The sequence below is a fragment of the Sceloporus occidentalis genome, unplaced genomic scaffold (assembly GCF_023333645.1).
Source record: "Sceloporus occidentalis isolate IW3139 unplaced genomic scaffold, rSceOcc1.0.p SCAF_14, whole genome shotgun sequence".
Lineage (NCBI taxonomy): Eukaryota > Metazoa > Chordata > Lepidosauria > Squamata > Phrynosomatidae > Sceloporus > Sceloporus occidentalis.
The window spans coordinates 4,928,360-4,951,805 of NW_028316994.1; the positions used below are offsets into that span (position 1 = coordinate 4,928,360).

A 23,446-nucleotide genomic window follows, 5' to 3' on the forward strand; every position below is an offset into this window, starting at 1 on the left:
ATGGATTCAATGATTCGAACTGGAACCCTTGCGCATGCTCAGTGGGGGTCTGAACGCATCATGAACCTTTGCACTTCTGGGGTTAAGAAGGGAGCCTGGTTCCACTTTCACGTGAATGCTAGTCTCATGTGAATTACAGCTTCAGGTTCTATGGGCTTTAGAGTCCGTTTTGGCACCCAAACTAGCACTCTTTCACTGGGATATATGCTCTGTTTTTTTCCAGTCACACAAGGAGCCTTTCTATGGGAGATATGGTCCCCTGTGGCACCCAAACTAGCACTCTTTCTCTGGGATATATGCTCCGTTTTTTTCCAGTGACACAAGCAGCCTTCCTCAGCAGCATCGGAAACAGCCGCTTTCCCCCTCCTCACCAGCATGTCTCCTGTACACGTTAAAACATGAATACATTCATTCCCCAGTAGCTCTCTGCCCTTTCCACAGTGGCATCGGAAACAACTGCATTTCCCTTCGGCAGCAATGGAAGGGGGGGAGTACCAGAAGCAAACTGGGCAAAATTGTAGTGCAGCATCATGGGAAATGTGGGACCTTGGAGATTTGCAGGGGGTGGTGGTGTACCAGGACAGAAGCAAAGTTGCATTCCACACCAGACCAATTCGGAGTGAAATCGAAGTGAGTTTGAATGCGAATTCTGTGAATTCACTTTTCTCTGAATTCATCATAATGAAGAGTCACTTTGAAATCACTGCGGAAGCACCATGGAAGGAGAACCCATAGAAAGGAATCACGTGTGATAACACAGCAGGTTATTGCATGAATTCGCATAGTTGGACCTGCAGTCACGTCGGATCTGAGCTGCAAAAAGCTGCAAAAACCTCCGTGTGATAAACACCCATGGTTGTGTGATCTGTTTTCTGCAGTGCCAAACACTGCCTTCTGGAAGGAATAAGGGGAATGAGCAACCATGATTGATCACACAAAGACAGTGATGGGAAGCAGTGAGATTGTGACCCTATTGATAGTTTTTGCCCATCAATGAAAAGGTGCAGTACAATATGAATGGAAAGCAAGGCAGCAGCAGGACAGACACAATATTGAGTGGTACTGGCCCAAGACCCTTTTATCAGGTTAAAATTTCGCTTTTATAGCCTCATGGGATAAAGTCCTCAGTATTTCTTTATGGGGAAGGGGCTACAAGATCCCTCAGTTAGCTTTCCTTTCACCAGTAGGCAAAGGTCTTTTTGTTCAAGCAGGCTTTGAATGTGTAAGCAGGGGAGCCTCTTACTGCAGTGCTTCTCAATTATTTTCTGTCATGCCCCCCCCAGGGAGAAGAAAACATTTCGTGCCCCCCGCGCGATTCTAAATAGTATTTGCCGAGGTCAAACGAGCCCCCCTTTATGGAGCCTTGCGCCCCCCCTGGGGGGGCACCCCACTATTTGAGAAGTACTGTCTTACTGGGACGCTTTATTTATTTTTTAAAACTCCTGCATGTCTCTTAAATTAGTTTATACTGTTTAATGTGGTGATTTCAACTGTTTTAAAATTTTAATTGTGAAAGTTTTTTAGTTGACTCTCTCTGGGAGTCACCTTGAGTCCTTCTCCAGAAGAAAAGTGGCACACAAATGAAATAAATAAAAATAAATAATCATTAAATAACATTTTACAAAAGTGTCCACTAGTAATGTAGAACCAGGATGGTGTAGTGATTTGAGTGTTGGATTACCAATTTGGAGACCAGGATTCAAATCACTGCTTGGCAATGGAAACCAGTAATGTTCTAGTCTCATCTTCTACCCATTCCTAATTCCCCGTGAAATTACAACATAAGTATACCTGTCGAAATCCTCTCTTCTATACAACTGTTAAAGGTGAAGAAGCCTTGATCCTATTTCCTTTTGCATCTCAGTTGTGTGTTTATTATCTTTTTAAAGGGCTTAGTTGGGTGGAGCCCAATAATACTGATTTCGGTCTCCAGTGCCTCCTTACTATACTGGTAATGATCTCTTTCTTTGGTTTCCTTGTTCCTTCTTCTCCTCACCCATTCACTCAGAAGTTGGAGTGGCTTGGAGATGCTATCTCTTCCCTCTTCCTTACAACTGGGGAAAATTAATTAATGCTTTCTAATTTTTTTTCCTCTTCAGAAAGCCTAAAAACAGAGATGTCATAAGCACCTTAAAGAGAAGTATAATTCTTTCAGGAACAAAAACACAGTTCCGCCTTTGCTGTTTCATTGGCTATACTGACTGGGGATGATGAGAGATGCAGTCCAACACATCTGAAAGTCACCAAGTTGAGGACAGCTGTCTTCAGCAACTGGTATGAAGTGGCATATACAGTCAGCCCTTGGTATCCACTGGGGTTTGGTTCCACCCCCACCCCAGCCCCATGGATACCAAAATAAATGGATACTCAAGTCCCATTAAATACAATGGCATAGTAAAATGGTATCCCTTATATAAAATTACAAAATCAGTTTCCTTTTTGGAATTTATATCTATATCTATATATTAATATTTCAAACCATGGAACGAAGCATGACTGTACTGCACATGACATGGATGTACAATATAGGCCAGAGGTAGGACTCATGCAATCCTCCAGATGTTGTCAGACTCCAGTTCCCAGCATCCCTCAATGCTGACTATGCTGGTTAGGGCTAATGAACATCATAAATAACTTTAAGAGCATCTCAGCAGCAACAGGCCTGATTGAAGTTTGAGTGGGAATGAGCTAATGGTTTTAGACATGGGACAAGTGACAAGACTGATGGTTAGAAAAACTGCCAGGGAACTAGTCAGTGGTGACATCAGGATAGGAATTTGGGATAGGTATCCGGAACCCCTCTAGGAATGAGCAAAGGAGAAGACTGCAAAACTCAGCAGGGCTGGCTTTCCACATTTTGGAAGAAGTACTAAACAGAACCAGCATGATGTAGTGCTTTGCAAATTGGACTATGACTCTGGAGACCCGGGTTTGACTCCCAGCTCCCATTGGGTGACCTTAGGCAAGTCACACTCTCTCAGCCTCAGGGAAAGGCAATAGCAAACCTCCTCTGAACCAATCTTGCCAAGAAAACCCAATGATAGAGTCGCCTTAGGGTTGCCATATTGTATGTTGGAAACTACTTGGAGGCACACAACAACAACAACAAAATTACTAAACGGGAGCCTAACTACCCTAAATGTAATAGATCCTATCTGATCTTGGAAACTAAGTAGGGTCAGCTCTGGCTAATACTTGGATGAGAGATCACCAATGAATACCAGGTGCTGTAAGCTATATTTCAGGAGAAGGAACTGGCAAAATCACCTCTGAAAATTGTGTTAAATTCATGAGATTGCCATAAACTAAAGACAACTTGAAGGTACACAAATACACACATTACTACACATTGCCATCTAAAGAACAGGTACAGCGTGAAAAGTAATCATTAAGAGTTCTCCTACAACCTCACTTTTGTGGACTGTATTACCTAAGGAAGTGCACAGGTACTTGTCTGTGTAATACGTCTTGAAAATACATGCTTTTAAATTTCAGAAAATACCTGAAAATCCCCCCCCCCTGCAATTTTTTGTTCTCTTTGCCTTGGTTTACAGATGAAATGGAGCATCACTTGTCAACAACTTCTAAGTGCTTTAGTATCTTGTATGTAACTAGACTGCAATATTTCTTTAAAGGCACCAGGAACATTTGTATTTGAAAAAATAATCCAAGAAACCTATCTGTAATCTTATAATAACAGGCCTCTCTCTAATGTTATGAAATCATTGGCAATATCCACCTGTTAGTGTAGGAGGCTGGGAAAATCCTTACAGATCTCAGAACTTGTAACCTGGTTCACCCTTGGTACCAAGGATAAAGAAAAGAATGTGGTTGCACAACTTACACCATCCATGTGTAACACGGGTTAAGCACCAGAAAACATCTCCATTAGATACTGTAAAGCACAGATAAGCAACTGTGGGATCCCAGAGGATACATTAGGCCCCTATGAAGACTTTGGGGCATCCCCTTACCACATTCCCACTGCAAATGAAAAACCCAATTTTCTTGCCTTCTTTTTAATAATCTTTATTGAATTTTGATGTATAAAAAAGAGAAAGTCAAATACATTCCTTTTTCAATATAATCATACATTATTCCTTTGCTTTTCTCTTCCCCTCTCCCCCTTTATCATTCTTTGTGTTGCTGGACTCTTAGCTATGATTTTGTAATTCCCCATAAAGTCAATCAAATATTATCTCTTTATCTCTTATTAACCCTTACTCTTATGCTTAATTACTAAGACTATATGTTTTCTACATCCTCTTCTATCTTATTTTCTTGCCTTCTATGGCTGGCATCTCCACCGCATTTTAGGCACAGGAGGCCTTTTTTCAAAACATGAGCTGAAGCCACTTCCAGTTTAATTCTAGTTTTTATCTTTTTTAAAAAAGGCCTTTTCTGCACCTAAAATGGAGGAGGCGGGATCAAAAACATGACAAAAATGTCCCCGACCCTCTAGAGTACATTTGGAGGCTTTAAAACATTTCTTCTTGTTGTTCTGTGTCTCCAAGTCATTTTTAACATGGTGACCCCAAGGAAACCTTATCATAGGATTTTTGGGCAAGTTTCTTCAGAGGGAGGGTTGAGAGAGGGTGACTTGCCCCAAACATCATCATTATTACTATTATTTGATCCCTAGTCCCGAGGGCCACAAAAACCTGAATATATTTCAGAATTCAGGCAGTTCAGTCCTGTTTAAGGAGCATGTGTATACATCAGTGTTCTGATTTTCAGAAAGTAGATCTTTTTTAGATAGAAATGAATGCTGGACAGAGAAGTAAAAGTATGCTTTTGATCCCGCAAATTGTATAAGGAGAAAAGCAAGGGTGGAGAATCTGTGGCCCTCCAGGTGCTGTTGAGCTGCATTGCCCATCAGCCCCAACAAACATGGGCAATTATTTGGGATAGTGGGAGTTGTGGTCCTATAGTAACCGGAAGCCGGCATTTTATAGACCCCAGCCTAAAGCCTGCCAATGTACCATAAAATTATGTTGGGCAGTTGGGCAGGGGAATCACAATTCAGGTTCATAGCCTGGACATGCTCTGGACCCAGTAATGATTCTGGAAAGCCAGATTGCTGCAATATTGACTCTGTGGAACCACACAGGCTAATAACCAAAAGGCTAAACAATAGTTCCCCTGAACCATCCTTTGGAAACATTCAGCCAAGAAAGACTGGAACCACAGCAAAGCAATGCCCCAAGTCCCAGGTCAGCCAGACAACCCAGAAGGATACCATGGTTGATGGTATCAAATGCCACTGAAAGATCAAGGAGGATTTTGTCAGCCTACTTCCTTGTTAAACTGCACGTGTTGCTATATGCCAATAAAACATGAGGATCAAACTAGTATAGTAGTCATCATGAAATGAAGCAAGGGCATAATATGCATTGGCTTGAGGTGGGGCTACTCTGGCAAACACCAGTGTTGACATACATAATCCAACTCCCTTGCTTTTTCCTTTGACAGACTTGCTCTCAGGTTAAAGGGATGTCAAATATACAAAGATGTTATGGTGACAGCTGTGGTCCTGGCCTAATTTATGAACAAACTAATCTCATTGAACATCATGGGCATGGATAGGATTCTGCTGTTTGTCCCATTAAGAACAATGAGCAAATTAATGGTGACAAACCTCAGTCCCACTGCTTTTTGTGTGATCTACTCATGACTTAGTTGGGCTGGGCCCCTGCCTGGGAGACACCTGGCTTTCCAGATGATGTTAGACTCAAACTCCCACCACCATCATAGGCTGGCTAAGACTTGTTATAGGGAGTTATAGTCGAAGGACCTCTGGAAGGCCAAATGTTCTCCAGTCCTGCTTTAATTGGCAATTTTCACCTTGTAAAATTGATCTCAGCCATTTTGTAAGGCAGAGACCTGCTACCTATAATTTCTTCCTGACTTAAGCCAGGATTTTGTGGCTCCACTAGTGGCTACTAAGCTTAAATCCCCAGAAGCCGTTTGGATTAAAGTTCCAAGTATACTTTACTACTGGCCAGGCTGACTGGAACGTCTAGGAGTTACAGGAGTTTATCAGACAAGGGAAATTGGAAGTATAATCCAATGGCAATCCGAATGCAATCATGGGGTTTAATATTATTGCGTGATAGTCTACCACACGCAATTTCGGGCAATGGGAAGTCAGTCTGAACGCAATCATGGGGTTTCACATTATTGCATGAGTGGTGATCACACACAATTTTGGGCAATGGTATGCTATTTTCGGGCAATGGGAAGTCAGTTCGAATGCAATTCACATTCACGTAAATTTGCTGCACTAGCAAATTCACGTGAATGCGTTCTGGCCCCACTTTTTTTTTCATTCAAAATTGAGAGAAATTCCTCCCATGTGATAAACTCCAGAGTCCAAAAACATTCAGGAATCACTGAAAATACACACCACGCTGAAAGCCACATTCTAAAAATGTGATATATTGTACAGCAGCAACCTTCTTTTGTTGTGGGCAAATGAAAGTAGAGGTAAGCTGAAGCGAAGCTTGTAGAATCCCCAACTGATGAAGTCAATCAGCAACATAAATTTTTGGTAACAGGCCCATCTACTCCCAAGAACAAACCAACAACTGTTTTGATTTCTGGGTAAACTTTATTTCCAATCTGTTACCCAATTTTGATATAGAAAAGAAGATGGGTGGGGGTTGCAGCTTCCGTTTGTATTTTAAAATGGCTGCCACTTCCCATCAACATGGGTGCCTCTTTTCTTGTTCTGAATTTGTGAAGCTGGCAGAAATGACTCTTCTTTTGGTGTCTGCTGTTTCTTCAAGTAACAGAGCTGTGGTCCACATCGGGTGAGATGGTCTGTTTCCTTAGTAGATGGGTACTGTTTTGAAAGGATGGCTAAGAGGGATTTTAGAGCCTAACAAGCCTGAACCAAAGTCATGAAGTTCAAAGATTAAGTTGTACAGCTGAGCATATGAGGTTGAGTGTGGGGAAAGTCAAAGAGCAAATGGAAAAAAAGCAGAAACAAATGGGAAGATGAGAAGTCAAGGGTTCTAGGAAAGCAAAAGGCTGTCTTGTCTTGACAGAGCTTAAATGGAGGCAGAGCAAAAGGAAGCCAAACATGGCAGCTTAACAGTAACAAGTCATGTGGAGGTCCAACTTGACAAGGGATGGGAAGGTCAGAGGTTCAAAGGTAGGCAGTACTAAAAAAGTATTGGATTGTCCAGTTTTATGAAGCAGCAGGAAGCAATCTGGAACAAAACCACAGGGATTTCGACAACTGAAGTTCGTTGGATTGGCCTTCTACTCGCAAGCAAGTTTCCCATCAAAGCTGGACAAGCAGATGGCAAATGCCTGAAGTGCGCAGAGTGGGTACTGGTAATCCATGGTGAAGACATCGGGTGCCACGCGACCAAACTGTAGCACAATGTAGTCAGCTGGAGGCCAGAGAGGGGAAAAAAAACAGATGAGGAAGTAAAGAGAGCGAGTCACGAACTCTTTTTTTCTGCCCCACACCAACCCTTCTCCTTAAAAAAATATATGCTCAGCATATTCTCTGAGATATATTTCTCTTCTTGGGTACTGCAGAGATCTAATTTCTGTTTACATTCTTCTCTAGCTGCCTATCCAATTATTCACATGTGGTACAAGGTAAAAAAAAGGTTTATTTTAAAGGTTATACAGGTTCATGAGATTTGGACCATGTCTGCATCCGGGAGATTTTGCACAACATGTTCTATTAAGTAATATATCCAGTTATTATGATTTGCCAAAAATGGAGCCAGATCTACCATTAGGCAAAATGAGGTGGACACCAATTACCACCAGACTTTGGAAGAAAAGGCAGGAATAAATTGTTACTTATTTACTATGCTTTTGCACCAGAGACAATAAAAGATGATAGTGAGATTTTCTATCTTCTGTGCCAAAATAAGTTGGTAGGGCATGAATATGTCTCGAGTTGAGTGGGTCACAGTGGGCTACTATTCGCCACTTTACTACAGGCAGCAAAATGTCTTAGGCTGGCCTCAGTCAACAACAATTGCTTAATTACTCTAAAATCTTTTGTCCGTTGTTTAGAGAGCTGGGGCTCTTATATTGGAGAATCATGTGGATTTCTCTTTTAATGTATACTGTGTTGTTGTTTTATGATTTCAAGCTGAATCTGACTTATGACACCCTACCATAGGGTTTTCTTGACAAGTTTTATTTGGAGGAGGTTTGCCACTGCCCTCCTCTGCAGCTGAGTGTCATTTGACCAAGGTCACCCAGTGGGTTTCCATGCTGAATGGGGACTCCAACCCTGGTCTCTTGGAATCTTGGTCCAATGCCCAGATCACCATATTAAGCTGAATTAATGTATATTGCAAAAAAAAAGTGTTTTACATTATTTTGTTTTAAATTACCCAGTGTTTTTGTTCCTTCATCCCACTCTGAGATCTTTAACTATAAATTGTTGTTATTGTGTGCCTTCAAATCATTTTTGACATATGACCAGCTTAAGGTGAATGCATCACAGGGATTGTATCACAGATTTGTTCAGTGGGAGTTGTCATTGCCTTCCTCTGAGAAGAAGAATGTGTGACTTGCCCAAGGTCACACAGTAAGTTTTGATGGCCAAGTGGGGATTTGAACCCTGGTGCCCCAGAATCCTGGTCCAAAACCACACTGGCTCTCTTAGCTATAAGGCATGACATAAAGGTTCAACTGTATCGTGCTTTCAATTGCTTGTGCTGCACTTGCAAGACTTCTTTACATAGAAGTTAGCCCCACAGAATCGCTTTAAAGCAGACAGTCATTACAGTGCTGCAAAAATCTTCCCCCCCAATTCACATTCCTGTGCACCATTACTCACAGTTATCTTCTGAGATGATCTGGAAATTTTTGACAGATGCCTGTGTGACACGCCCATGGAAGTTGAGCACATACGATTGGGTCTCCTCATTCCAAGCTGGCATCTTGTTCTGGAGTTTGATCAGGTTCTGCATGTTCCGGTTTCGGAATCTGATAAGTAAGGTCTCGTGTTCCTGTAGGTGAAGATGGGCACACGGTAAGCAAATGGCTGCCTTATGTTTGCAGCTTTCACCTGAGGCAGGCATTGAGGTGAGAGGCAGGGGGAAAGGCCTCTAACCTCCTTGTAAACTAGAACCACTCACATTTTTAGGACGGATGCAGATCCTCTCATTATCTGAGTTCATGCCAGGAATGATCACTGTCATTTTTCGTGGGCCCCTGAATCCCAAAACATTGGTTTCCTGAAAGAAGGCAGGAACACACACACAAAAAGAAATAAATAAATCTCAGCTTGTTGGGTTGTCAGTTAAAGGTTAGCATTCCTTTGCATAGCTATCATTCATTTGATTCTACAAAGACAGAGAGACAGGCGGATTGTGTATTTATAATTCACTCTTCAGACGAAAAGGCTTCTAGGGCAGTTTACAAATCAGTAATATGACTTTTCCCTGCTCTCAGACTTATCATCTAAATAAGACACAACATAGAAAGAAATTTGAATCGCAGTGTGGGAGGGGATTAAGTCCAGAAGATGCTGGCTTCTCTTCTTTCCCTCAATGTCCACAGCTGTGGCAGCTGGAACATGGAGAGAAGGCCTGTCACCAGCTATTGACGTCAAGACACCAGGGACCTGTGCCTGGCTGCTCTTCTCTCAGGCCAGAACAATGGATTTATTTTCTTTTAAAATCACCTTCATCCTTGTGGACATCGTAATGGCATATAAGAGTATGATCAAAATACAATACAGACAACAAAATCAAATAATCACAATTTTCTAAGCAGGAAGACAGCAATTATAATTGCCAGCTCATATCACACAATTAAAATAACCAGGCAACAAAAAGGTTTGGAGCGCCGGGGAGGCAGCAGTTTTGGTGTTGGCTACAATTTCACCAGGAGGGCAGGTGTACCTGAGAAGGCTATTCCCCTTTTATTGCCATAATGTACATACAGTCCTTGGCAAAGAACCTTCCTTAACAATTTTTAAGGTCAGGCAGACTGACACAAGGAGAGGTATTTGACTTGCAAGCCAGTTAGAATATCTTTTTAAATATGAAGAACCTGAACAGGGCCAGATTAAGACCTTCAGAAATCCTAAGTACTTAAAAGATTTTAGTGTCCCTGTATATATTTAATTCAAAATATAAACAATAAACTGTAAAAAAAATCTCCAAATTTGGAGAAGCCCCTCCCCTCCATCTGACAACACTGTACTGAGTGCTGCTATGTTCGCTCTCACTGGACAACTGAACATGATAGTTGACATGACCAAGACAAGAACAGTTATGTGAGCCTTGGTGGACCATATGGCAGTTTACCAGTTACCAGAGTCTAACTCTGTTGTATTCCGAAACTAACATATATCATAACCTTTATTACTATTTTATTATTGTTTTTATTACAGTATATATGTACGTGTGTAATTTTTTCATTTATTGTGGGAGCCTTTTTGTGGAACCTGTTCAGTTTCACCATTTGCAGTTTTGCACTATGTGGTCCATGGAAAATCTGGCAATGGAAAATTTCTGTGGTGACCTCTTCCCTTTATGTCCTAATTGTTGTTGTTGTGTGTGCCTTCAAGTCATTTCTAACTTAAGCAATCCTATGGGGGGGGGGGGAGTTCATGTCAAATTTCTTCAGAAAGGGATTTGCCTTGGCCTTCCCCTGTGAGACATATGACTTGCCCAAGGCCACCCAGTGGGTTTCATGGCTGAGCTGGAGGTCTCCAGAGTTGTAATCCAGCACTCAAGCCACTATGCCTCGCCAGCTCTCTTAAGCATTTGCTTATTTTGCTTAATGATAATCTAGCTCTGACATGGGGCAAATCCAAGCCTTGCTCTCCAAACAAAATGCTCCTCCCTCCACATGACACCATTGTTGGATGGTTTCCCAGTTTTTGTATACTTTCTCATTCTAGAAGGTTGAAAGGCTTCTCTTAAGCCTTACTTACTTGCATTAGGTTTTAAACTAAAAGATGCTGGTACTTTGGGTCCCACCCACCATTGGAATATGGTTCCTCCTCTCAAATTGATTTCAGGCTTCAGGCTAAAAAAAGTAACTTTTTAAAGGAGGTAAAATTCTAATTTCTGAGCATCTCATCATCTTTTCCCCTCATCAGGGATTAAACTGCTCCATATCAAAATATGAAAATAATATAAATGTGGCTATTAGTACTAATACCAATACAGATGCTATTAAGTACCTGCCCTTGACTTACATTTGATGGGCTAGGTAGTATAGTACTATCAATTTTTCCCTGGAGAAAAGAATCTTTCCCTGTAACTCCCAGATTGTGACTGCTGCTGCCGCACTGCAGAAATTAAGCACTCTGACACTACTTTAACTTCCGTGGCTCAATACTATGGAATTCTGGGATTTTTAGTTTGTAATAGAGCTCCAGAATTCCATAACACTGAGTCATGGCAGTAAAAGTAGTGTCAGAATGCTTTACTTCTGTAATGTGGATTGTCTCAAGTTTCCTTTGAAAAGAATGCGCTAAGCAGATGAGGCCAGCTAGATGCAGGGAGACAGCCAGCATTGCATAGTGGTTCAAGTGTTGACTACAGCTCTGGAGACCAAGATTCGATTCCCAGCTTGTTCATGAAACTCATTGGGTGACCTTGGGCAAATCACATGCTCTAAGCCTGAGGGGAAAGCAGTAGCAAACCTCCTCTGGGCAAATTTGCCAAGAAAACCCTATGATAGGGTTGCCATAAGTTGGAAACGACTTGAAGGCAAACAACATTAAGACAGAGTGAAAGGGGGAGATAGCATGTTTAGTAAGAAGAAAGATTCATCAACACATACAGAATTCAGAAAATCTCTGAACTTTTGTAACTCAGATCTTATTATAATACCAACACACAAACTCTAGGTACAGATTTACTATGCTAATGAAAAAGAAATAATTAAATAAATGAATACTATGGGATATATGCACATGATTTTTCAAGTGTGCATGCACAAGAAATGTAATTCTTTTGATGAATGATGTAATATGCTGTAGTATTAAAATGCTTTGTTACTTTCTGTGTGGAAATGCATAAATGTTTGGAAGTTTGCCATATTAATCATGTCTGCTCTGTAGAAGAGATTCCCCAGGCACTCTTTCGCTGCAGCATATAAAGAAAAAGTTTAGATTTCCCTCTTTGGTATGAGTCTTGATTGGCATAAGGTGCACTGGAGTACAAATCCCAAATTGGCTTGGGAACAACAAACTTACATAGCAAATGGCAACCAGCTCTTGCCGCAACTGGGCTGTTTCTGGAACAAAAGGTTTCTTGTCTGGATTGATCCCGTTGTCAAACACAGTAAACTTAGTTCCCAGTACATTGGATCTACAAATGAGTGTAAAAGACATTTGCTTATTTTAGGCATTTCGGAATTTTCTTTAACCTGACCCCACAAACATCTACACAATGGAAAATCCCAAAAGTAAAAAGCAGCCAAATTTGTCTACTTTCTGTGTAAGTTAATGTTGGATTAATGCTCAATGCCCCTGATGTGTCTGAAAACGATCCTGCTTTTGTAGGATTTGTCCACTTTCTCTGCAGGTTAATTTCACATTAATGCTCAATGCATCTGAAAACGATCCCGCTTTTGTGGGATTTGTCCACTTTCTGTGCGGGTTAATTTTGGATTAATGCTCAATGTGTCTGAAAACGGTCCTGCTTTTGTGTATTTAAATCCCATTTCTGCACAGGATTTGGCTGATTCCCTCCCATGTGATAAACTCCTAAGACTCTGGAGACTAGGGTTTGAATCCCTGCTCAGCTGTGGAAATCCACTGAGTGACTTTGGCCAAGTCACACTATCTCAGGCTCAGAGGAAGGCAATGGCAACCCTTGCCAAGAGAACCCTGTGATAGGTTAGCCTTAAGAGTTGCACATAACATCAGCAATATTAGTCCTTTTCTAAAGCTAATGGATCTTAACTGCTCCCTGAAAACCAAGTCTGCATCTACACTGCAGAAATAATGCAGTCTGACACTGCTTTAACTGACATGCTCAGTGCTAGGCAGTCCTGGGATTTGTAGTTTGTTGTGGCACCTGAGCTCTCTGACAGAGAAGGCTAAATTACAAATCCCTGAATTCTGTAGCATTGAGCTATGGCAGTTAAAGCAGTGTTGAAGTGCATTATTTCTGCAGTGCAGATGTAGCCTAAATCACCAAAAACAACAACAACCCGCTTTACATTATAAATGATCACTCAAAACAGGTCGTCCTACCTGGAAAAATCCATCCCTTCCCCCTCTAGATATTTCCAATATTGTCTATAAACTCAAGAGAAACAGGGAAATCTGGTAGATAATGTCATCATCTGAGAGAATTAAGAAGTCTCTGCAATCCATCCCTGCTCCACTCCACTACTGTGCTTGTGGGGAAATGCCACTGCATGTAAAACACATGCCCTATATCCCTGTGCCATCACCCCTGTGCAAGAACTAGGGAAACTATGGGAAACTATGGGGCCTCATTAGTCCTCCAGGAGATTATGGAGATACATGTCCCCAGGAAAAGCTCAGTCCCCTCCCCCTCAACTGCCCCAACTGCCCTCTAGGAGATGTGCAGACATTTCTGCCATTTTTGTGGGTGAGGTGACTTGACCATTTTTGTAAACTATTGGTAAACTGTTATTGTATTTTATTGTTGTGCTTTGTATATTTTATCGGATTGTAATCCCACCTCGATCCATCTGGGAGAGGCAGGAAAATATTATTATTATTATTATTATTATTATTATTATTATTATTATTATTATTAGCCCAGGAGAGGCTGGTAGTAACTTCCTGTTCATTTCTGGTTTAAAATGTCTAGGGGATATTGGGGGCCACATGTGGCCTACAGACTTCACATTGCCCATCCCACTCTAGAATATAGCAGGGTTGAAAACAGACCCACCTGATTTTTCCAATGAAGTTGTCTCCGTCCCGTGACAGATCAATGGGGTCTAAGGAAATGAGGTAGTTAGAGGTCTTGCTTTTTTTCCTTTTCCGCCCAGACATGAGGAAACGCTGAAGAAGAAGACATACCATAGCAGTTAATAAGACCAGTTTGTGCTTGCCTCTTTCATCAACTGCATTCTTTAAACTCCTTGTTGTGTGCCTTCAAATAATTTCTGACTTATAGCAATGGGGTTTTCTTGGAAGAATTTGCTAGCTTTCCTCTGAGACTAAGAGAGTGTGACTAGCTCAAGATCACCTAATAGGTTTCCATGGCAGAATGAGGATTGGAATCCTGTTCTCCAGAGTTATAGTCCAACACTCACACCACTACACCACACTGCCTCTCCTTCAAAGTCCTATAGGCCCCAAACCCCCATAGGCCCCAGTCAAAAAGAAAACAGTCAAGGATTATGGGATATCTAGTAGTCTTTAAAGGTGTTACATAGCATTTTGAGGCCAGGCAAAAGAGGAATATCCCAATAGGCCTTATTATTCATAATTTCATTCAGTTCAAGAGAGATTTGTGTTCCATGATTTAAAATGCAAGCAAATTTTCAAAGTGTCCATAGCAAGATTGCATCCCATGAAACACACATGACATGTACAAATCTATATGTTTACTGAAAAGGAAGCCTCTCAGTACTGGATAAGGCTTACTCCCTATACAATGTATGTTCAGGGCTCCTACATTATAAGTAGCATCTGAAGGCAGAACACAAGCTTAAATAAGTAGTGTATCAGAATGCTTATACTTTAAAAGAAAGTACTTGTTCTTGCTTGCTGATACCTTCTTTCCATTTTCCATCTCAAGATGCAAATAGTAGAAAGGGAAGATGCCCTTGTCCATTCCTTTCCTGTCCCGTGTGATGCGACATTGGATAATGTGGCCCTGAGGAGCAGGTTTCAGGATGAATTCTTCAACGTCATCCACCTTGACAGACAATGGGGTGCTGGATTCCCCACTTGGAGACTGTCAAGGGGAAGAGAGTAAAAAACGGAAATTGTGATGTGATGAAATGTGGTGTAAAAGTTGAAGCAAGAGACCCTATCTTTTCTTGAAGCAAAGCTGACCCTCAAGATGTTCTGGGATTGTTCCTCCCATCAGCTCCTAGCCAGCATAGCCAATGTGGAAGGGTGAAATAAAGAGCTGCTGTCCAGTAATTGAGGCCCATTCATAGTACACAATTATAGCACAATTATTCCATTTTAACTGCTAATGTTGCATCCTATTGAATCTTGGGACTGGTAGTCTGAAGAGGCGCTGGAATGTCTGGCTGAAAATTCAAAATACTCCTCCCTAAATGGTTCTCCCACAAATGGACCTTGAGCTTATTTGGAGGTTCTAGCAGGAGAGCACAGCTATCGTATACCTGGGACTGAAGACAGGTACACTCCTTCTATCTGGGATGGTTGTCCTCTTCCACTAAGGGTGCCGCTTTGGGAGGGACACACATGGAGGAAGGGGACACCTGCATAGCCAGCCCCCCCCCCCCGCCTATAATCCCAGGATGCCATAAAATGAAACCGTGGCAGTTGAAGTGTCACAATTCTGCCGCTATATAATCCCTGGAGGGCTACACATTTCCACCACTGCTTTAAGCAGTGGCATCACTAGGGGGGTGCGGGAACTGCAGACCACTCCAAGTGGCAGGGCAGGGCATCTGGAGGGATTGGCACAGCTATGGATAAGCAAGAAAGGGTGCTTTTCCACTTGCCCAGTAGCCACACAGGAACCTAAATAGGCCCTCCAGAGGACGCAGTGCTCCCCACCTTAATAGCAGCGGCTGCTGGGGGGAAGCCAACATGACTTCAGCCACAGCAGATCCTGATGCCTTTTGGGGGTCTAACGTGATCCTTAAGCCTTTTGGGTGGGGGCTTTCTTAGGGTCTAGAGTAGCTGCAGCCATGCTGGACCCAGAAGCCTTTCCAGGAGCACCAGGGCCTACTTCATGACTTGGTGCAGCTGCAGCCATGCTGAAACCTGAAGGTTTTTCCAGGGGAGGGGGGCAGAGGCTGCAGTGGTCTGGGAGGGCAGCTCACTAGGGGAAAGTTTGTTCTCCCCCTGCACCTGGTGACACCAACCTCAGAGATTCCACTAGCTTTAAGTGAGCTAAAAAAAAAAGATGAATTGTACTTTGGTCTGTTTTTAAATTCCACCAGTTTTTCAACAGAGTTGCAATGGAAATAGCAAGTGCATTTCTAAACTGTTTATCAGTGCACTTAAGCACTCCCTAAGCAATTTACAAAGTGTAACCTAATTGCCCAAAACAATCTGGGCATTCATTTTAGTGACCTAGGAAGCCTGAGTCAAGCTTGAGCCCTTGGACTGGTAGTGAACTTATGGTTTGTGAGTGAGTGACTGCAGAACAGGCATTTAACCACAGCGCCACCAGGGCTCTGTGTGAATAACACACACAAGGGAGTGTACTTTTTCCTTTTAAAACTTTCTGCCTTAGGGATTTGAAAATGGAGATTTATATGGGAAAAAGATTTATTATTGATTTAAGGTTTCTTATTTGTGCATTGTAATGAAGGGTAACTAAGAAGTTAATATTATTTTGTTATATATTTTTTATATTCAGTTAAATTTCAAGGCAATGAGATGAACAAGGTAACTGGTGGGGGAGCTAGTGTAAGAAAAGCTATCCTACGTAAAAGGTTGAACAATACGGAAGTTATGTACGAAGATGTTTCAACTTAACTGTGATATCAGAAATAAGATGATGTCAGTTTGAATGGAAATTTTATGTTTATAACATTTGAATTAAAAAAAACTTTCCTTGTGCAGAAAGAGAATGGGAAAACTGACAGTTTCACTGATGCCAATTTCCATCACTTTCCTGCACTTTTTCTTCTATTTCCCCCTGCCACACTCTTCTTTGCTTTCTGAGGAAACTGACAATGCTTTTCCTGGCTTTCTCAGTTTCTGTGGAGGCCAGGAAAAGCCTAAGTGACAAGAAAGGAAATGGCACTGGAATGGCTTAAAACAGGGGCATGGAACCTCTTGCTTTTTGAATATTTTAGACTTCGTTCCCTAAAAATTTGGCCAAAGGCATGGGGATGTGAAAATTATTGTTCTCCCAATAAGAAAATCGGGAGAGCTAAAGACTGCCCAGTCTGTCTTAAAATGATACCTGTAGAATTGCACTGAAGTAGGCAAATGGAGAGGGCAGACAGTTATTCGTTTTTGGTCTTTTTAGACTACAATGCCAAGTAGTCAAGCTGACTAGGGATGCTGGGCATTGTACTCCAAAAATATTTTTTCCCAAGCTCAAGATCAGTGGTTGACATTTAAAGCAGCAAAACTCTATCCAGTGGTAAATGGTGGGAGGCTATCTGAATAATCAGGAAAGCTTGATTTTGGCCTTAGCATCTCAGAGGATAAGCTGACCTCCTTGGGGATGTACATGACCCGTTCGAGGATGTCTTGCTCCTCGCCTTTGAATTCTTCCTTCTCCTCCTCCTCATCTTCATCCTCATCTTCCTCATCCTCACTCTGGCTTCTCCTTCCATTGGTGAGAGACCCTGGGAAAAGCAGGGAGAATTGCAAAGTGAGGGGAGAGGAACTGATGACAAGTAATTCCTGAAATCAGGGGAGAGTTGTTTAAAACATTCAACTCCATTCAGCTGTGTCTCTTGACATATGGGCCATGGGCAAGACACACCTAGACTGAGTTGAATGTTTTAACTGAATGATTTCAGGAATATACTTAACCAACAGTCTGGTCTTAAATATTCAGATATGGCTACCCCTCTTGGTTCAAAGGCATATCATTCTGTCACCAGAAAGAAGGTGCCACCGTTTCTTGCCTTCATTGTGTCTTTGGTTTACACTTAGTGCTGTATTTGAAGTGAGAGCCAGTGTGGTGTAGTGGTTTGAGCGTTGGGCTATGATTCTGAGAGCAGAGTTCAAATCCCCACCCAGCCATGAAAACCCACTGTGTGACCTTGGGCAAGTCACACTCTCAGCCTCAGAGGATGGCAATGACAAACCCCTTCTGATAAAACTTGCCAAGAAAACTCAATGATAGGCTTGCCTTAGGGTCACCTAACAACTTGACGTCACACAACACACACACACATATTTGAGGCTCCTAAGGCTTCCCAGCAGGGGGAGTACTTTCACCACTTTTTGCTTCCTTTCTGGCCATTTTATGCTCAGCATAAAGTGGGAGATGACTTTTGGTTTACCTCTGGTTAGAAAAAGGTCTCGCTTGGGCTTAAAATGGCCTTGGTGAGCAGAGGAGAAGGATATGGCAAAACTGAACCATACATGGGGTGCCAAGGCATTTTAGATTTTTTAAAAAAGTTTTAAAAATTAGGAAGCACACTAAGAGACAGTCCTCCAAGATCCCATGAGGCCCAATGGAATTTCCCAACTCTTGATAGTTGCTCATCTTAATTTTAACCAAGTCAAGAACTATCCTACATTAATTCAGAATACCAACTTATGAGCTCATCAGTGGAAGGTGGACACAACTACACCATCTATATGCTACAGTCAAACATATTTGTGTCATGCCTGCACGTAGTGAGACTGGACAAGTTACTTTTTGGACTACAGCTCCTAGAATTCACCAGTCAACATGGCTAGGTTTCTGGAAGCTGTATTCCAAAACAGTAACTTTTCCAATCTCTGACAGTTCAACACATAGCTAAAAGGCTTTGCAGGATACCAAACCCCTGCCACCTAGAATTTATTTACTTATTAATTAAAACAATTTGTTAATCTCTTCACTGCCAACCAGGGCCTCTGAAACAATGTACAAGAACAGGTGGGGGGTGGGTTAAAAAAGCAATTACAAAGGCCAGTTTTAAAATTAGTTTTAAAAACCTGCTGAAGCAGAATACTACTATTTTAACCTCCTGCTAAAAGCTCAGCAGAGAAGGATCAGCCTGACTTTCTGAGGCAAGGAATTCCACAGTCATTATGTCACTACCAAAAGACCCCTGTGTTGTGTATTATTATTATTATTAACCTTTATTTAGGAAGCTGTACATGCAATCTTTTTAGCTAGACGGATCTAGCTAAAAAGTTATGCATTTCCATAACATTTCTAGGTGGTGGAACATGGAACAGAAATGCAACTTAGCATCCTCTATGGCTTTTAACATTTCAGCAAACATTGCCCCTAACTTCAAGCCTATTTTTCCAGCCATAAGAGCTAGAAGGTTCCTTTAAAAAAGGTCTAGCTAACTCAGTCTTGATTGTATTTAATCCAGCACTGAATAAGTAGCTGCTGGCAGAGAACAGCAAAATGCTTCTTGCTATGCAATGATTTGTCCATCGCCCTAAATCCTTTGCAGTAAACCACAAAAGAATCCAAAAAGCAGATTTATTTGTGACTTCTCCTGCCTGAAAGAACTACTCACCTCTGTGGGAAAGCATCCAGTTTCGGGATTTCTTCAGGGCTGAGGATGATATGGACAGCTCCTGGGATGACTCCTCTTCACTTTCAGAGTTGCTGTGGAAGGTATGGACATCACATCTTTCATCATTGGCATCTTTTGAGTCTGTAGACTCCAGATCTTCTGTATTGGGGCCATTCTTGAAAACTAAAGGGGCAAAAGAATTGACATCAGTTTGTTCTGTTACTGCCCTCTTCTTGTAGACATAACCGATTTAGTGGACACTGCTACACACGGCTTTTAAACCGCAATTTTACTGAGAAAGTAAATGACAATGACAATACTCATTGCATGACGAGTGAGCAAAATGTGGGCCGCAGGCTGCATGTAGCCCACATGACAGTTTTTATGACCCTTAGGAAGCACCAGAGGTTTAAAAATATTTATTTTTTTAAAGCCAAAAGTGAACAGGATTTCCAGATTGTTTCCTGTTGCAAAAGAGGCATTTCCTGGGCCTAAAATGGCTGAGGTTAACAACAAAAACCCCCAAAACATGGGAAAAGTCCCCCACCTATATCTGAAGAGGGCATTTGGGAACAAAACGAATTTTTGAAGGATTTTTTTCAGGGGTGTGTGGCAGGGGCTGAGGCCCTACACAGTCTCCTGGGGAGCTAACATGAGCCTCCTAACAGTTGCCCACACCTGACTCAGACCACCTCAGGTTTCCTAAACTAGGAGGTGGGCAGTTGTCATGGGCTGGGGGTCCACACTGCACTCACCTTGGAGACTGTTCCCTCCTCCCATATTTTTTTACAATTTTGGGATGGCTGGAGCCTCACTTTCCCCACCCTGACCTCAAAAATCCTTTTCCTGCTGTGCCCTATGCTGACCTTCCTTCTGACCTAGACTGATCAATTTTAACACTGGTAAAGTTACTTCCTTCTCCACCCCCACCCCACCCTCCACCGTCTTAGTTTTGTTTCAAATGTAGGAGCGAGACTAGCACTCTCCCTCTCTGTACAGCTTACTTGGTCAAAATAAGACTTTGCTTATCTTTTTGTACTATTTTACAACAACAACAACAACAACAAAAAGGGGGATATAAATAAAAGTTTTATTTTTATTTTTGGACCCCTGCTGTCCACAAATGGCTATAGGCAAGAGTGAACAAATTGTTGTTGTTGTTAGCTGCCCTCAAGTCAACCTCAACTCATGGCAATCCTCCCCGTCCTCCACTGCTTTGCTTAAATGAGCAATGTATCTTTGCTGTATTATTCTTAAGACACATTCACATTCAAACTAGGTATTGGGCTGCAACCTCCAGTCCTAGAGGGGCTCACACTCTCCTTGAAAGAGTGTGTTTGCAGTCTGGGGGTGCTTCTTGACCTGTCGCTTCAGATGAGGAAACAGGTGAAAGCGACGGTCAAGAGCACCTGTTATCAGCTTCGGCTGATACGCCAGCCGCGCCCTTTCCTGGAACGGGATGACCTCGAAACTGTAGTACATGCGCTGATAACCTCAAGACTTGATTTTTGCAATGTGCTCTACATGGGGCTACCCTTGTGCCTAGTCCAGAAACTTCAGTTGGTTCAGAATATGGCAGCCAGGTTGATCACAGAAACAGCAAGGAGTGACCATATAACACCAATATTGAAGTCACTCCACTGGCTGCCTATTAGTTTCCGGGCACAGTACAAGGTGTTGGTTATCACCTTTAAAGCCCTACAAGGCTTGGGCCCAACCTATCGAAGGGATAGCCTGCTTCCATACAATCCGCCCTGTACACTCAGGTCCTCTGGGAGGAATTTACTACAGCCCTTAAAGACCAGGTTGATGGCGACCTCCCAGAAGACATTTTCTGCAGCCACTCCCAACTTATGGAATGGCCTGCTGGATGAGATCCATCAAATTACCAATCTAGAGAGCTTTTAAAAAGCCATTAAGACAGATCTCTTCCGGCAGGCCTTCCCGGAATAAAATACTCGGCCATGGATAAGACTTCCAATCTATTGAACTCTGCCCATGATGATTATGATTTGGATTATTTGGATTTTAATATGTAGTTTTTAATCTTACATTGTTTTATCTTGTTTTAAGGGGGGCATTATGTACATATGCACGTATTTTAACTTGTTGTACGCCGCTTTGATTGCCTAGCAAAAAGCGGGAAAGAAATTTAAAAATTATTTTATTTATTATTATTATTATTATTATTACTTTTTTATTTCCAATAAGAAAAGCACAATAGGTGACCACTGTACTCCAAGGAAAATAAGCTCTCCAATCCTGATATTTGAAAGGGCTGCTTGCTTTGCCATCATCACTCATATAATAAAGCTGTAGATTATGGGTAGACAACATTCAGGTTGTATGAAAACCCTGGTTGTTTTTGCTGCCAGTCAAAATCTCATAGCAGTGCTCCTGCCACCAATAGAAGTGTACCACAAAAAAAAATCAGTGATGCCACCAAACTGGCGGAGGGGGGGCATTCTATTGTGGACTGTCCTGTTCTCCCAGTCTGCAGGGCTCTCTGGTGTGGGTGGGTTTCAGAGCATCTCCTTACCCAACTGGTGGCAACTGCAGCCGTGGCAGCCCACAGTGAAGGGGGTAGGAATACAATGTGGTGACACATGCACTCACACCAAGACATCTTAGTCTACTAAGAGCAGTCTTACTTCCTATGCACATTTGATTTATGAGGTTGACGCATGTGCTCACAAATTCACATTCGTTTATATCTCCATGTACTTGCTCCTTCTTGGAGAAAGGCTTTCAGAAGATGCAAATCACCCATGCTTTTGGCCAGAAAATAGGTGATCTGAGGAACTCCAAGTACATGTGAGGGGTTACAAAAACAATTTTGGGAGGGCCACATGTGGCTTTCCCTTGCTGAAGTCCATACACAATCATACCAATTTGAAATAGAAAGAGAATGTAGGAAGATTTGCACCCACAAACAATAGCTTGTCCTGCAAGTAATGGACAAATAGGAAAGTAATTCTTCTTGCCCTCTCTCATTCTACACCTCCTTTCTGTGCTGCTGGAATCTGAATGGGATGCACTTTTAATGATATGTTGTGCTGCTTTATGGTTTGTATAGTCTTAATAAATTTTAATGTTTTTAACTTTATACATTAATTGTCTTTTAGATCACTTTTTAAATTTATATTTTTATTGAAGTGTATGTATTGTCTTTTTAATTTGTATAGTTTCAAAGTATGTTGTAAGCTGTCTTGGGTCCCATTATTTGGGGAAAAGGCAGGATATACAGTTGGCCCTCCATATTCATGGTCTTGAGACTCACGGTTTCGATTACTCGCGAGGTCAAAATCACTAATATGGGCATTCCTCCTCCCTTTCCCTGCCTGATCTCTCCTTGGGCAGCCCAAGGAGAGACTGGCGAGACAAAGGCAGGAGGTGCCTTGCCCTCCCAAGACCCTTCTCCTCCCCGATCCTCTCCCTGGGCAGCCCAAGGAGAGGATGGGTAGGAGAAGCATCTCAGAGTGACCAAGGCACCTCTTGCCTTCTCTTCCCTGATCCTCTCCTTAGGATGCCTAGGGAAAGGGTTGGGGAGGCAAAAGGTCTCAAAGGGGCAAGGTAGCGCTAGCCTTCGCCTTCCTGATCCTCTCCTTGGGATGCCCAGGGAAAGGAATGGGGGGGGGGGGGGTGAAGAAGGATCCATCAGGGAGGAGAAGGGGCAGGGAACCAATTAAAGGGACAAAAGGGTGGGGGAAAAGGAGCTCACAGCTCTGTTCCTCTTCCCCCACTCACTCTTCCCTTTAATTGGCTTCTGAGTGGGGGATGGAGTTATTCATGATACTTCTATATTCACGGGGGTCTCATTCCCCTAACCCCCGCGAATATGGAGAGAAGACTGTAAATGAATAAAATCATCCTCATCCTCATAATCTTACCTTCCATATCTGTAAGGACTGATGGAGCCGCTGGTATTGGGGACAAGGGTTCCTTCTTTGATTTTTGTGTCTTAGATTTGCACCCAGGACTTTTTGCTTTTGTGTCCACTATGGCAGATGGAGTCTTCTGTATTGGGGACAAGGCTTCTTTCTTTGATTTGGGAACTTGGTTCCGCCGCTGGGCATTGGATCGTCCTGCTGAGACCAAAGTTGAGATATTGAACTGTACATTCAATCATAACTGAAAAAATCCACTCTTTTCA

The 23,446-nt window shown here is 42.2% G+C and overlaps 1 protein-coding gene across 7 annotated transcripts in view; it reads right to left on the reverse strand.

Annotated features, from left to right (window-relative positions):
- Positions 1-5,619: 5,619 nt before the first annotated feature.
- Positions 5,620-23,446, reverse strand: part of TULP2 (TUB like protein 2) — a 42,741-nt gene continuing 24,914 nt past the window's right edge. For 2 of the 7 annotated variants that reach the window (XM_089479914.1, XM_089479913.1), the window contains exons 8-16: positions 23,184-23,381; positions 19,294-19,476; positions 17,312-17,445; positions 14,709-14,891; positions 13,878-13,990; positions 12,200-12,314; positions 9,120-9,218; positions 8,819-8,990; positions 5,622-7,400 (exon numbers count right to left, since the gene is read on the reverse strand). In XM_089479914.1, the coding sequence (XP_089336040.1) occupies positions 7,267-7,400; positions 8,819-8,990; positions 9,120-9,218; positions 12,200-12,314; positions 13,878-13,990; positions 14,709-14,891; positions 17,312-17,445; positions 19,294-19,476; positions 23,184-23,381 (1,331 nt within the window). In that variant the 3' untranslated portion in view covers positions 5,622-7,266. Of the gene's footprint in view, positions 7,401-8,818; positions 8,991-9,119; positions 9,219-12,199; positions 12,315-13,877; positions 13,991-14,708; positions 14,892-17,311; positions 17,446-19,293; positions 19,477-23,183; positions 23,382-23,446 lie in introns of all 7 variants that reach the window. The other 5 variants (XM_089479916.1, XM_089479915.1, XM_089479910.1 and 2 more) reach the window with 4 other exon arrangements.